This window comes from Lepisma saccharinum, chromosome 13 (assembly GCF_977018435.1).
Source record: "Lepisma saccharinum chromosome 13, izLepSacc3.1, whole genome shotgun sequence".
In the NCBI taxonomy this organism is placed as follows: Eukaryota; Metazoa; Arthropoda; class Insecta; order Zygentoma; family Lepismatidae; genus Lepisma; species Lepisma saccharinum.
This window is the reverse complement of record NC_139241.1, coordinates 18,949,821-18,965,915: the sequence shown is the minus strand read 5'-3', so window position 1 is coordinate 18,965,915 and position 16,095 is coordinate 18,949,821. Positions and strand designations below refer to the sequence as shown.

Here is a 16,095-nt window from a genome sequence, read left to right as displayed (position 1 = left end):
TTTGTGCATGTTATAATGCAGAAAGTTGCAAGTTATCGCGCTCCTATTCGCTTCAGCATGAAGTTTATTTCTTCTAGCATTTAAAAGTTTGTCAACATGTACAGGAGATGAAAAAAAGCGTGTAAATATTAAAGCAATGAAACCTAAGGTAACGGTTCCTATCGTTCTATGATTTTTTTAAAAATTCTCTTAGCAGGAAGACTAATTATCGTAGAATTTTAGCAATCATTGTCACGCGAAATTTGAACCTTTCTTAAAGTAATTTTTTTTAAAAAATATTTATGCTGAAAAAACAACTTAAAAATTACCTTACGCAAGCTTGCACGCTTCCCAAGGACAATGTATTTTCCATTGACAAGGGACTGTAAGTATCGTAGACTAGTGGGAATTAATGTAGAAGTAAATCGGAACCTTAGTAAAATGAATTTAGGGAATTTATTTATAATGCTAAGATAACCAAACCTGGCCTACCTAACCTAACTACGAAAGCATACATTGAACCAAATCATAAGTAATCACTAGTTTTGGAAACGAAATGAGTGTAACTAACCTACATGTCCAATATATGCAAAATATTTTATGAACATTTACACATGTGTTACTGTAAAGAAAAATCCTTTCTCACTGGTGCCACGGGAGGAAGATTTTGTGTTTCAAATCGCATTTTAATCTATGTGCTTTAATCCAACCCTACAGAATTATGGATGTTACTCCTATTATTAATAATAATATATTTTGTTGATGGAATCATCTAATTATACCTGTAGTTAATATTATTGCTGTAATAGCTCTTGTTGTTGGTCATGGGCTTTGATCTACTAGATGGTATGGGTGATTTTGATTTGTTGACATATTTCCTGTCCTGGTATCTTCTTCAGAAATATGTTGTGTCATAACATTTTTCTTGAAAGCCCGTGAATAGATTCCATGATCCATTTAATGACAAAAATTGCATTGTTAGCCAGTTGTAGGTTAGGCAGTAAGCTTCAGGGACTCTTTCTAAAAGATAATGTGGTAAAACTTTGCTTCATATGTTAGGAAGTTTAGTACAATATCTATAATATTTTTTTATTTGCATTACCACACACTGTATGGTGCCATAAGAAGTAGTTACGATGAGAAATAATGTGAAAATTGAGTAAAAATAAATCAATTGAATGGTAGCTCATAAGATTTTGCGCAATTGTTGAAGGAGCTATCATAGAATGGACCCTTATACATTTGACACTACTTTATTCAACAGATACATTAGTGATCTAATGCATATTCATTTTCAGTAACTTTTCTTTGTGTTGACACGCTTTGACCTTAGCTCACTAACAACTCTTGCATCTTGGAATTTATATTTTTTGAGGGACATAAAATGCAGAATGCTTTGTCTTGCATAGTTATATGTTTCTAAAATAATTTTTCGTCTTTTATTTTTCTCGTAGAGCTGAGATATAGTTGGAGAAAATATGGCGAAAGGACTTGAGGCACAAAACATACAAAAGTTAGAGTTTGTGGAGACAATTTTTCAGAGAAAATGTTTATGAATTCTAATAGAAATAAGTTAGTGCATGATGCATACCCAGATGTAGAACCAAGTAAGTATATTGCATTTCTTATGGAATAACATTGTCATCAGTTATGTGGCTCATGCATAAGAAATTGTATTTTCCCTTTTCTGCATTAAAAAAATATATGCTTTAGAGATAAATTTTGCTTAAAGTACATAACACCTAACAACACGATACATTGCTTGAGGATGTTAGAAACGTATTTAATGTTTCACTAAATATTCCAAGCAGGATGGATGAAAGAGATATGATTTTCAGCTAAACAGTCCTGTAAAATATTTGAAAAGTTTGATTAAAGGAAATAAAAGCACATATTTTTCTGTTTGAGACTGTACATATGTGAACCTACTATGGAAATGTTTGTTGGGTGTGTTAATGATGCTTTATTAATTTCAGTAACTTTTATTCCAGTGAAAGTCTGTAGGACCTCAAAGAGATTATCATACCTTATGCAAAAAATATTAATTACTAGTGATTCAATAAATATATATATATACCTGAATAACAACGTGTTTGTTTATTTTCCCTTACATTTGTTATTAGCAATAGAATATAATGTTATACATTTCCACAGTATGAGTATTAAATCATTAAGAGTAATGTACTTACTCTGAAACTGTTCTCTTCTTCTGGAGTATTTCAACATGTAAATTCATTCTTGGTCAAGTATAACATGTCACCATAGTGAGTGTCCGACCAAGAAACCTATCAGTATGACACAATGGTTTGTCTAATGGAATTTCATTAACAATATTATGATAATATTCAATACAGTGGAAATTATTTGATGTAGGGTTTTAAGGATTTCTTATAGTCTTTTACTTTATATTCCATATGTTTAATGCTAACAATATAATTTATATGTGTAATTGGAAGTAAGATGCTTGAAATAAATTTTGGGACTTGTAGGCATAATGACCAAATTGGGCCATTCAATGTATGTGAGGAAGAATCCTCTTATCTAATATCCTTACTTGAGTTTGAACTGTTCTTTTAGGTCTACTTTATGCACAGAAAGGCTAATTGGGTTGAACCTACCGTTTAAAGTGGGATCCGAAACACTATGGGTCTCCACCGGGTATCGAACCCATACCTGATTTAAAAAATGGGTGTGAAGAGCCCCTTGAGAAAGGTTGAAAGTGAAATGTTATAAAGACTTGCAAAGGATATACACAAAACTACGAACTTCCTCAGAGACAGTATAAGAGCCCCGCTCTTCTCAAAAGGTAATGACATTTCTTAAAGTGCTTTCATTATCTCCCAACCTGGTCAATAATTGGTAAGATCAAAAGTTTGAGGAAAGTATAATCTACACATTAGGTAGGAATAAGCCAATCACTTAACATTTAGACATGACACATTGGATGGTCTAGCCCTTGCAGCAAATCATCATGAGTGAGACACCTATGTTCAATACGAGGCCAAGTTAAATTTACTTCTTGATGGAAGGGATGATATGAGAAACATGCACCAATGATCGACTGATAGTGTGAAGCTTGAAAGAATGATTATTTATTAACTCTTTGTGTTCACTTTCTTTTAGACTGACTAGAAACATGTGTGACATTATTTAGAAGTAGCAGGGATTTTGTCAATATGGCATCCACTATGAGTGAAATGTTGCTGTTCATTGGTTCATTTCCAAGTGGCATATGTCACATGTCACTTTGGTGTGAAATCTCTCTAAATTGCAAAAAATACAAAAAATACTGTTGGTTTCTTTGTCATCAGCTGGAAATTTGCACATTTCTTTTGTTTTTTAATTATCTTTAAAAAATTCATGTGCAATATTTATTCTGAATGCATGGATTGTATCATCTTCAGTACTGTATTAAGTATATGAATATCACTTGTATGGTATGTATAGCTGTAAAGGCTCATACTGGAAATAAATTCTATTCTATTCTTCTATAAAATACATATCTGTGCAGGATAAGATCTTTCAGTGGTGTATTTTTAATTCCATTGTGTGTGTGTTTAGGAGTGGGGGGGCTGGGAGTGTGCTTATCTAGCTTGATCGTACATACTCCATGACTGCTTTGTTTTGTATTCTAAGACATTCATATTTCGAGTCCAGTTTTTTGTGTAACTATGAAATATGTAATGCCATATGATGAAATTGTAGTCAATATGTAGAGTGGTTCCAGTAAGTAACATCGAACAAAACTCGCTTGCATGACATATTCCTACTCCCATTCTAGATTAAAAATTAGGGATGTTTGACAAATACTAAAATGAATAAGCATGCAGTGATTAGTTAATAATATATCTTACAAACATCCACACGTTTTTAGAAATGGGTTGAAATTACTCTCATGCAAACCAGAAAAGTGAAATTTCATACAACTTCGATTGATTGATGGATTTGGTGTTTTAAGTCAACTTTATTCACAGTAAGGCCAATCGGGACTGGAACTACAGTTTAAAGTGTGATCCGAACCACTATGCGTCTCCATATAGGTACAACTTCGAGATGGGGTGGTTGCTATATAGGCATTCTAGGTTAACTTGTGTAAGGTGTGACCTTTTCTTACTCTATTTTCCTATAACTATTCATTATCACCATCATAGTAGTTTTTACAGAGAAATAGACTGATAGAATTAAAACAATTACAATTTTATTCAAGAAATTATTCTGTTTGATAACTTCCCCAATGAGCTGTGTCACTCATAACTATTATTTTATTCTATTCTCTCATGGCAGATGGCACTGAACTAGTTTCTATGTCGTATTGTCCAAAATACTATTTCATCTACAGAACACTGAATGTAAGTTGTGATAGAAATTAACTGTAGTGTAAAATATTTACTTTCATCTACAGCATAACATAACCCATGGTTCTACAGAATAGTTTCTCAACCTATAGGGTGCGACCAACTCCTGGGTCCTGAGGGGACATTTGGTGGGTCGGGAAGTTGGGTTCGAAACTTTGTTAACTGGGTCTTAAAAACCTATTACCTTAAATTACTTAGATATATTGTTTTAACAATTTAAAATCGGGCCGTGTTGTTGTAAAAGAGCAAATATATGATTATAGACTAGGTGCCTACCCCTACAAAGTAATTCCGCTTGTTCCCATCTTATGGGTCCCATGAAGTGTAATATCCTTCAAGGTGGGTCCCCGACTGAAAAAGGTTGAGATCCACTGCTCTACAGCTCTGGAAGGGCCTTGGCCTATCAACTGACTGCCAGTCTGCCTCCCACAACCCTACCTAGAGGTGTGGAGATCTTCAACCAGTAATGGGGTGACGTGGGGTCAGCACATCGAACCCTCAGCTGTTATAGGAGATTTCCCAGACTGGGTTACGCTACTCACTTGCAGGTCCCCAATTTTCTTAGGATGGTGGTTAAGTTTGGAAAACAAGTACTGACTATATGTATATATCTTTTATTCCAGTATATTTCATACCTACAAGCCGCCAGCCGATTTGTAATGCTTTCGTTAGATGAATAGCACTAATGTTCCATCAGTAGTTTTTAATATACGTTTTATGATTTATTCTTATTTCCTGAGACAAAACCTTCGAATCCTGTCTTTTGTTTCCCTGGCATTTTCAGCATCAAATCTCCCCCCTCTCAGGGTACTCCACTGATATAAATTGCAGAGAAAGTGGATGCATTTGTCTTTCGGTTTATGAGGCCATAGACAGATGAATGGAATTTTCTACGTTGGTAAATCAGAAGTGTCTACATCTTGCGATTGAATATGGTAGGCCTACACAAGGGAGAAAATTACAGTGACGGCACCAGAAACAGTTGCTGATATTAAGTGTACTGTATCCTGCAGATTTCCACCCACGTTAAACTGTGCAGCAATTGTTATGAAGAGAAAGAGACAATTTGGGAAATGTTGCAACATGGCTCGAGCGCCCTTTAGAACACTTTGGGTAGTGCAATGATCCACTCACCCCACCCTTCCATTCCTGCTTTTATTTTCTGCTAATAATTCGGACATATCTCGTAAGGTCGTAGTATTTATTTTATTTAAGTGCATAAAAATGTTCTACAAGGATAAATACCATTGTTCGGTTAATGCAGGGGTCCTGGGTTCGAATCCCTGTTAGAGCTTTCTTTGTGTCATCAATTTTTCATAGCATCGTCGCGATTAGCCTAAAATTGGAAAAATGCGATGCTAAATAAACAACGACGAGGGAGGGGTAAAACGCATTGATCTACGAACAAAGTAATCGCTGTAGAGTTTACACAAGATAAAATCGCGATTTGCCCAAAATGTCATAAAAGCAACGCATAATAGGGAGAATACGACATAAAAATACTTATTACCACAGATAATACACGGACCATTTTTCATGCACAACGGAATGATTTACATGCTGGAATTTCAGAAACTTGAAATTATTTTCGTATGTTGTGCTTCTGGGCTACTTATTCTCTATATCTCGTAACTTAGATGTAGAAATCATTCAAACGTAACGTGCATTAACTGAACAATGGTATTTATCCTTGTAGAACATTTTTATGCACTTATATAAAATAATTAATTCGACCTTACGAGATATGTCCCGAATTATTAGCAGAAAATAAAAGCAAGAAAGGAAGGGTGGAGTGAGCGGATTATTGCGCTGAGACGCATTCAACTGTCACTGCCAAGAGTAAGATATGATTGGCGGAGAGGTTGCTATGACAACGCTTTACGTTTCAAAACAGCCATAGGGTGGCTCCACATGTCCGGTTTGGTATACGCACAGATTACAAAGGAGAGATAGGAAGTAAGCGATCTTATTAATCTGTGGGGAGACTGCCAGTCGGGAAATATGCCAAGGCCCGTTACGAGCTGTAGAGCCATGGGTTATTATTTTTGTAGTATTAGTTTGCTTAGAGGTGCAACCATTAGATGACAGAGTATTTCACATGAAACAATAAAAAGTTAACAGAAGAGAATTTGGTCATTCCATGCCAAATGATCACAGCTCCCAACACGACCTCTCAGATTTTCTGAAATTTGGTAGAGGACATGAAGTTACTCACATGCGTAAAATTTTAGCTCTCTGTGATACACGGTGTTTCAGGGGTGGCTACTCTCCGGGAATTCCAGGAATTGTGCATGAATTATTGGCTCCGGGAATTATGCGTGAATTCTACGTGAATTTTTCTCCGTATTCGTGAAAAATTATTAATCCGAATCCCATTGAATTTATACATATTTATAAATACCATGAGGCAAGTTTTAACAGTTTAGCTTTTATTTTTATCGAGGAATTAAAATGTAGCTGTGTGAAACAAATCATAATTATCTCAATCCATTTACTTTATTAGTGTCCTTTCCAGAACAGTCGATCTGACAGACAAAAGATTGAAGTTGGTTAGGTAAATTTGACTTTGAAATTTTTATACTATTAACAATTTTTCATAGATTAGTATATCCCATAACATTTGTGACGTGTTTGCACATGTATTTCGAGTCTGAGTATGTGTAATGGCAAATGTAAATTTTGCACCTTAAATGAAATATTAAATATTATACACACACACACAGTTTAACTGAATTGAAATAGATTTTTTTAATACACTGGAATCACACACACCTTTTATATTGTTAATATATTTGTATGTGGGTGGCAAGAGTTGGGTGGTAATGCGTAAGGTTGAAATGCAGAAAACATCTCCTTGTATCCTTGAAATTTTAGAAAGTTTGCCTTGAAAACCAGCATGGTCCTAGAGTAGCCATCCTGTGTTTGTACAGCAGTATCACCAATTTCATTTTAAAAATGTCAAATTTATGCTTACAAGGTCAACAAAAAAAAAAAAATCATAACTTTTCTTCAAAGGTAAACTGTTTCGATTGTGTTATGATTTTTTTCTAATTCTCCTAGCAGGAAGACTAATTATCATAGAATTTTGGTAATCATTGTCACACAAAACTTGAACCTTCGTTTAAGTAACGAGCATTGTTTGGATTTCGAAAAAAGTTATTTATGTTGAAGAAACAACTTAGAAATTACCTTACACAATCATGTGCTCTTCCCATGGACAATATATTTTCTGTTGACAAGCGGCTGTAAGTATTGTATACTATTGGGAATTAATTGTAGAAGTAAATCAAAACCTTAGTAGAATCCATTTTGGGATTTTATTTTAATGCTAAGAGAACCAAACGTGGCCTTCCTAACCTAAGTACGAAAACATATATTGAACAAAATCACTAAAACTCCACAGTATTTGTTAACAGAAGTAAATCAAAATCGAATCATATTAAAATTGCATTTGTAGCATGGTGAAATCGCAATAAAACAAAAGGAACTTGGGCCTTCTTCTAATTATGGTATAACTTTCATCATCTGCTTATTTTGAAGCTAAGGTGCAATGTGTTTTTGTTTGTTCTGGTGCATGGTCAGAAATTAGAAGATTATCTCATGTTACATTTTCATAGCTTTTCGTTATTGCCCACTTAAATTATGGAGGGGTTAGTTTTTCAATCCACTATATGCACAGAAAGGCTAATTGGGACTAGGCCTGCAGTTTATAGTGGAATCTGAATCACTATGTGTTGATCTCCATGCCAGAGTAGTTAGCACATCTTGCTATGACATGAGGGTTCCTCACTTCAAATCCCAGCCTGGGCATGGGTGTTCTTTGTGAGTGTCCCTTCATCAATTTTCTTTCTCATCCATCATTCATTCTCATTTTCACAATTAGCCAAAGGTGACAGAAAAGTGATGCTCAATAAAATAAAAAATCAATCAATCAATCTAGGGAACCATGATATGTGTCCAATGGGTATCAAACCTGGGACCCATTGATTGTAAGCCAAGTGCATACCATCGGATGATTGTGTAGGTATTAACTTTGACTATGAAATACTCAAGTGAACTCTTTCTCAACCACTGGGCTGCAGGCTGCTATGGGCCTTCCATCAATTATACCACTCCATGAGAGTCTCTCATGAGGCATTTTTTTTTACCAATGAGCACAATAAAAATCAAATTAGCAATATATAGTTATATATATATATATATATATATATATATATATATATATATATATATAGTATATCATTTCGCGATAAGTATTAATTGGATTTTCGTGGTGTTCAAATGCAACTCCCCAATGAAAATGAGAAGTTAACAAATTAATAATGTTGTTCAGAGAAAACTATTCCATGTCAATAGATGCAATGGTTGACAACTAATACTAATCTAATTTTACATTTTCTGTAGCATTGTGAAGTTCGTGAATGTAGTTTTGATCCATTTTAATGCGAATACATGTTGTTTTCTGCGAAAATCTCTGTCCGACACGCTGTTCCTGCTGCCGCCATTTCCTTTCTGCACAAGAGCACAATGTTCCATGTGTTAGATGATGTAAACCGTGTAGTCAGTGTTTCAGACTCGCCATGTTTTCACTAGAACATGACGTGTCGAGTATTTTGAATTTTTTTTTAACTATACTTGGCTAACCTAACCTAACCTAACCTAACCTAACGGAAAATGGTTTGTGAGGCTAACGTCAGTGGTTTGGGAGGTATTAGCATAATTTCAAATCCGGGCATGAAAGTAGGTATTTTCTGGTGAACAAGGTTGCAACACTGCATTAATCGACAAGACACTCACACAACGTGGGATGAACCAGTACACTATCGCCATAATGTGTATTACAGAATGGAAATAACAAGTAACAGTAAGTACTCATAAATGTAAGAAATATACATTATCTTAGTTAGAAATGCATTATTTCACTTTAGGAAATGTTCCACAACCCAAAATAGTACGTTAGCAATGTAAAAAAATGCGAAAAATGATTTATAGGTGTCACCCCCATAGTAAACTAGTACCTTACATTTTTCAACAAAACCTAGACAACATCGAAGTACTACTCTTTATGAGTATGGTGTTACTTATTACATTTATCTGAATTATATTTCAGGGTAAAAGGTAAAAAAAAAACGGTAAAGTGTTCCCCTGTGCATAGCACCATGCCATGAAGGCGTATAGGGGGTGTAGGGGTAATGCCCCACACTTTCTTGATCCGGTCGTGAGTGGGGGTGATGTGATCAGCATCATGCCCCTGACCGCCTTTACCCCCCAGGGTTTCCCCCAGGTACCCAAGTTATTGGCGGCTGGGTGGGCACCGGGTCCGCTTTCATCGTTAGAAAAGTTCCGGGATTTGAACCGGCCGGGGATCGAACCCGGGACCTTGAGCATTGTAGTCAGACGCGTTACCGACTGATCCAGGGGCTCATATTAATTAATGTATAAAGTTTTCAAAAGGTAGATAAGTATTTGCAAGTAAAAACTACTGAGTGCGAAATGTGCATTTCAAAGTGTAAAGATCGCATATTGACTTTCAAGTTATTGGAAATGAAATTCACTTACATCTTCAATTTGAGTTACATAGCATTGTATGCACGATGGTAAATATTGCATGAGTGAATATTACGCCCATCATTGAAATTTTTGCAACTTTGTTCAATTTTGGTATTTCGCAAATACATTATGGATAATTTTGTACACTTGTACTCAATATAAACCAATGGATGCTACATTATTTCTTTGTAGTATATTTCTGTCAAAAAGAGCAAGATCTATGATTAGTGCAATGCAAGTTACTTCGTTAATGAACTACATGTACAAATGTGTGTCGCATATCAGCCTTGGTTTTCCAGTTATACAACTCAGACGCACATGGAAATGTAAAAGGAAAATGTGAGAACAAAGTCCTTTAACAAATATTGATTTGTACACTTCCACGGTCAATCATTGTGAGTTCATGTAACTTTTCTCCTTTATTGTTTTATTAAACTAAAAACTATGATATTTTCGTCAATATTCTCAAAGCGTTTAATTTACCGTGTGATCGTAAATCTATTTCAATACTCTTGAATTAGTATGTTAAGACATTTAAGTTTGATGTTCCCAGCACTCATCAAGTATTCATCAAGTTAAGTTAGTTAAATTAGTACTTGTACACTTTGGCTTGTCTTCTGCACGCGTGTGTTGTAACGTTCTTAATACGGAAAAAATACTTTTTAGAACTATGACAACGGTAACTTGCAGCCAAATTTGAACCACAGAAATTTAAAATATCTGCAAATCACAAACTGGAATTGCATTTTCAATGTCAGAAATTACTATCTTACAAACTCTTTCCTCATTCTTCCTCCACATAAAACTTTTCAAAACTTTTTTGCATGTGGAACTGATCCGTAAATTATTGTACATTAAAGAAATACATGAAGGATGAGGTTTCTTTTCGAATTTACAGTAAGTTTCAAATGCAGAGTAAAACTTCATCTAGCTTGAATATTGCTTTTTCACTTGATAATTTGAAAAATAAAGTTAGATTATGGAGAATGGTAAAGATTGGATTTTAAGTTTATCAGTATTATTTAAGTTCTTTCTCTGATGTTGTGTAAAATTTGAAATGTTCTTGGAAGTGATGGCAACATTCTGAATAAATAAGAAGGAGCGATTCAGTCAAGAAAACTAAATATTAGGCTGTTGTAGTCTGTTGTGTTAAATGTTCTAAACAGATTATATCAGATTAAAAATTATGGATACTCAAGTTTGGACTCCAATTAAAAGTTAACCAGTAGAACCACATAAGAGCGAGTTACATCAAAATTCAGCTTATTCAATTCTGTGTCAATCTAAACTTACCATTTTTTTTTCGATTATGCTTTCTATTTTTATCGTCGTAAGAACAAAATATGATTTTTTTTAGTTTGGCAAACTATTGCTCTCTTTGAAATTCTATAAATAAAGAATGGTTGTTTTCTTATTTATATATTATATATTTTATTTATTTATTATCCAAACTCCAATATCCATAATTTATAATCCGATAGTACTCCTGTGACGTTCTGTGAGACCCGTAGTACCTCAGAGGCCTCTGTCGACCTCCATGGGGGAGTTGTTAGCAACTACGCACTACGATGCCAGGTGTCCTGGGTTCGAATCCAATCGGGTAAGACATTGATTTGTCCTTAATGAGAAAATTGAGAATTTAGTAAATGTGATATACAGGGTGCTCGGAAATTCCCCTTACAAACTCCTAGGGCTAGTAGAGGGGACTGAGTAGACAATATTTGGAATAGGAACCCATGTCCGGAAACGTACCGTTTCCGTGCTACAACCATGACAATGTGTCGGATGTACCTGTGTTGGTATGCAACTGGGTAGGCAGTACATGACGTCAGAAGATCACCTGATAACATAAACTGTAATCATTTATTACAACGATGTCAAATGAGGTGTTACGTAAGGTACAGAATTGAATGACGTGTAACTCAGTACAAAATACAAACAAATTTATATGGTAACAATGTCAAGGGAACAAAAAAGAAACATACTATTCATTGATCACAATGACACTTGTGTTGAAAGTGGAATGCAACAATTTGTTTCTGTCTTCTGCATTGGATGTGTTGCATACGGCACTGCTCAACTACAACAGTGGCTCGATGTGAAGACCACCAACGTTGTTGCACACATTGTACCGACGAATCATGTTCCGGTGCACTCGCTCCATCACACCTGGTGTCCCGTCAATCTCTTGTGCAGCAACCCCTCAGTCTCTACAGGAGTCTTGTACACCATACTCTTCATACGACCCTGCAAGAAATAGTCCAATGGCGTTAAATTCGGCGATCGTGTGGGCCACGCGGTTGGACCACCTCGGCCTATTCACAAACAGGCACGTGAATGGGGCTCCAGGCAGGATACCGCGGCAGAGTAGACGTCACGTGCCATCAGGTGATCTTCTGACGTCATGAACTGCCTACCCGGTTGCATACCAACACAGGCACATCCGACACATTGTCATGGTTGTAGCACAGAAACGGTACGTTTTCGGACATGGGTTCCTATTCCAAATATTGTCTACTCAGTCCCCTCTACTAGCCCTAGGAGTTTGTAAGGGGAATTTCCGAGCACCCTGTATGTGGAAACAAAGATTGATTTGCTTTATTTTACTTCGCTTCTTGTGCCACTTTTGGCTAATTTGCGAAGATAGGAATGACTGATGAAATGATGAAATTGATGAATGGACATGCACAAACATCCATGCCCAGGCTAGGATTCGAACCTGGACCCCTGGAGTTGAAGTGCAATGTGCTACCCACTACGCCACTGAGACTGGCTTGTGGAAGCAAAGAAAGAGAACAACGGGGGCAGGGGGAAACTACTGCTTATGGGTTTTTCTTTCATATTTTTTTTTAAAAAAGATAGAAAAGCGAAAATAAACCAAATCTGTCAATCAAGTTTCTTTGTAACTCTTTCACTATGCAATTCTTGTTTAGCATGCAACGTTTTTATTAAAATCATGATACAATTTATGAAATGATGAAATCTGAGGTGCTAATGGACAACCTTCTTTGTAATATATCGATCAGGTTTCATTAACATGAATTTTTACAATACGTTTGCATGTGTAATTTTCCCCCTTTTAAAAGTAGCATGTTTAATTATGTTACTAATCATTAAAGTAAGAATATCTCAATACCATCCTGAAGTATGATAATTAATAATTTCCCCTCCTCAAAGTAATAAAACATTTTTCCTCTCTGAACCTCGCATAGAAATTGTAGCGGCCTTTTGTTTCGGCCAAGACCCAAACATAACCGAAGGGGCCCCGAGCCTCCCATTTGACGTCATGCACTTGTGCATGATTGGTAATCTTCGGATGGCCCTACCTTATATATTAAGTTACCTTGAGTTTCACCCATTGAGACTGTTGTTGAGTTATCAGAACATTATCTGTGTGGGCTTCAGTTGCACACATTCTGAATATCGGCAAGGTCTTCACTTTCTTTCGGTAGAGCATGAATTTATTTCCTGAATTGTAGACATTGCTTTACAATAAGGTTCATATGCTGCTGTTTTCAGCTGAGTTGCAATGATGTGCGTTTCTTCTTAACTTTCAAAAAGTGTGCAGTAAGTGTGGATGAAGACATTATGCCAAATGATTCATTGGGTCTTACAAATGCAACCAAGAGAAAGGTGGCTGCCAACTCATGCCAATGCTCAGTTATGAAATGCAAAAAGAATGTAAGTTCCATATGGCTTCATGCTGACCAATAAGCCTGCATTGAGTGTAGTATATAATGTAAGCCGAGCAAAGTCAGAATACATTAAGAGACCAGATATGCCATCTCAGTCCTACATACCTCTCAGCTGCCATTCAGGAAGATATGACAGTTTTTCACACATTAGTTTGCAACAAAGTGTGTTGTACTTTACCTGCTAAGGTGTGTGACATTTTTTGCACTTTGCCAACAGAGATGAACAATTTTGACAAGGTAACTCAAAGAAGGGCAAATATGCATTTCTGACTGTGAATCCTAAATGTATGGATTTCATTATTTTAGGACTTCTTCCACGTGTAATATTGACTCTAATTCAAAATGGTCATGCTCGTGGAGAAAACAATATTGACTTTATTTCAAAATGGTCATGCTCGTGGAGAAAACAAACCAAAAATGAAAGCCCATTATATTTCATGTTTTTATACGTATTGCATTCTAATTAGGAATACTGTCAGCTTGAAGAAACTGTATTCACCAAGTAAGATTTTTGTCTCCATTTTCAGAAATATGTCTGATTGTGCACTGGCCAGATTTTTTAGATCCCTTAAGTAGTCAAAATACATTAATTAAGCAAAAATTGGAAAGAAAGTAGTGATTTGAACTCAGGATTACTGGCACATGTCACATGCAATACTGCATTTTTCTCTTGCTTGTTCAGTGTCAATCAGAAAGGAACTCTGTAATGCCTTAAATGCAGTATCTCTCTGTGTGATAGTGCTGTTGCAGATGTGATAGTTTCCTTCACATGCCCCATGCCAGAATGTTCAGAGTTAAAGTTTAATGCATGTGAAACATCTTTTCATTTCTTTTACTGCAGCCTTCAAAGTTGGGGCTTCATGTGCATTGCATAGGAAGATGTCCATTATAACATATCAGTCAAGAATAACTATCTGACTTGGCTTGTCCCCAGTCTCACCCTCGCAGGTATTTGATAGGAGAAGATTCCTTCCCTGCCAACACAGATTCAAAATTCTACTCACTGTATCACAGTCTAAATTGAGAGAAAACATACTCAGTGATTTTATTTGACTTACATTTATGTTTTTACAGAAACTTAGTGAAAAACTGCTGTGAAAACGTAATGTAGTTTGAACTTGTATAATTTGTACTTGAATAATTAATTTTTAACTACCTATTTAATTTCAGAATTAACAGAATGTGCATACTTTCGAGGAATGAATAAAATAACCCTGTGCCATGATTTATTTTGCCTTGCTGGATACTTGGATACGTTGAAGATATATGTGACAATTTTCTGGGAAAAATGGATGAATATCAAAAACTGACAGATGTGGAGATATTAGACACACTTGGAAGTTTGAAAAAGGAGCTAATGACAGAGCTTTGTAAATTTCCTGAATGGAGTGAAAATGAAGCTGTTAATTTAAATGAAAGGTAAGTTGTGTAGATGCAAAATGTAATTGAAATTTTACAATGCAATTTATGATATGTAAATCTCTAGTCTCTTCTGAACATTCATTTTATTTCATTTTATTGTTTTCATTCTCATCACTGTAATTAGAAAGTTCATATTTTTTTTACCATTAATTTCTGCTTTGCTTGTGGATGCCATGTTTAAGTGCTAGTTGCCCATGAGATACGCAATTTTTGTACAACATGGTTATCTGTGTATTAGAGGGATCCTTACTTTCATTGTTCCTAGCATCACAATAAAGGGTGGGCAGAGTGGAAGATACCCTTGGGAAATAGAACTGTTCATTCTCCACTCCCCTCCCAAAAATTTCAAGAGGATTCAGTCAATAGCTAAGAAGTTTGACAATACATAATAAGATTCTGCTTCATAGACACTCAACAATGCACACATGTAGAACATGAGAATTGGTGTAGCTAATTTAATGATTATTCAGTCAGCAGTTTTCTGCGGAATGGTAGTGAAGTGCTTGAGCAAACTTATCAAAATTTACACTTAATTTAATTTAATTTAAATATTTGAGATAAATTCTAAAATATCAGTGTTGTTTTAATAAATTTTAAAATATCAGTGTAGTTTTATAACTATTATAATTTGATGCCTATGACATTCCTCCTCTCCCCTGGAAGTTTTATATCTCTCAGGGAATGTGGCTGGATTCAGCACTGAACAAGATATGTTAATAAGTCATCTTGATGACTGCAGATATTGAATAGTAATGAATTATGATTTTACAACATAAGGTATGTGTTTCTTTTGGGGTTAAATTTGAGTCTCATTTTCTGCATAAATATTAATTTGATTAATTTGATCAATCTCATATTATGATCATCCTGGCAAAAATCTCCTTAGCAAAGGAAACAGTGCAGAAGAAAAGAGTCATTGAAAATATATGAAATCAATTAATATTTTTTTTTTTTTTTTACTTTTGATACCTACTCCTGTTGAAAATTGAAAATGAAACAAATTGTTGCTGTAGCATTTGTCATATTTTTTTGTACATAAACAGGAATCTTTTTATTGCTCTTGATATTTTTATGGAATTCTTGAATATTTTAAA

At 35.2% G+C, this 16,095-nt stretch overlaps 1 protein-coding gene across 5 annotated transcripts in view; it reads left to right on the top strand.

Annotated features, from left to right (window-relative positions):
• The window catches only part of LOC145997193 (uncharacterized), an 87,741-nt gene that overhangs the window by 49,495 nt on the left and 22,151 nt on the right, over nucleotides 1-16,095 (top strand). For all 5 annotated transcript variants that reach the window (XR_014442873.1, XR_014442872.1, XM_083133920.1 and 2 more), the window contains exon 2: nucleotides 14,750-14,998. Coding sequence is in view for 3 of the 5 variants with exons in the window: in XM_083133920.1 (XP_082990046.1) it covers nucleotides 14,868-14,998 (131 nt within the window). In the remaining 2 variants the exon portion in view is untranslated. The remainder of the gene's footprint in view (nucleotides 1-14,749; nucleotides 14,999-16,095) is intronic.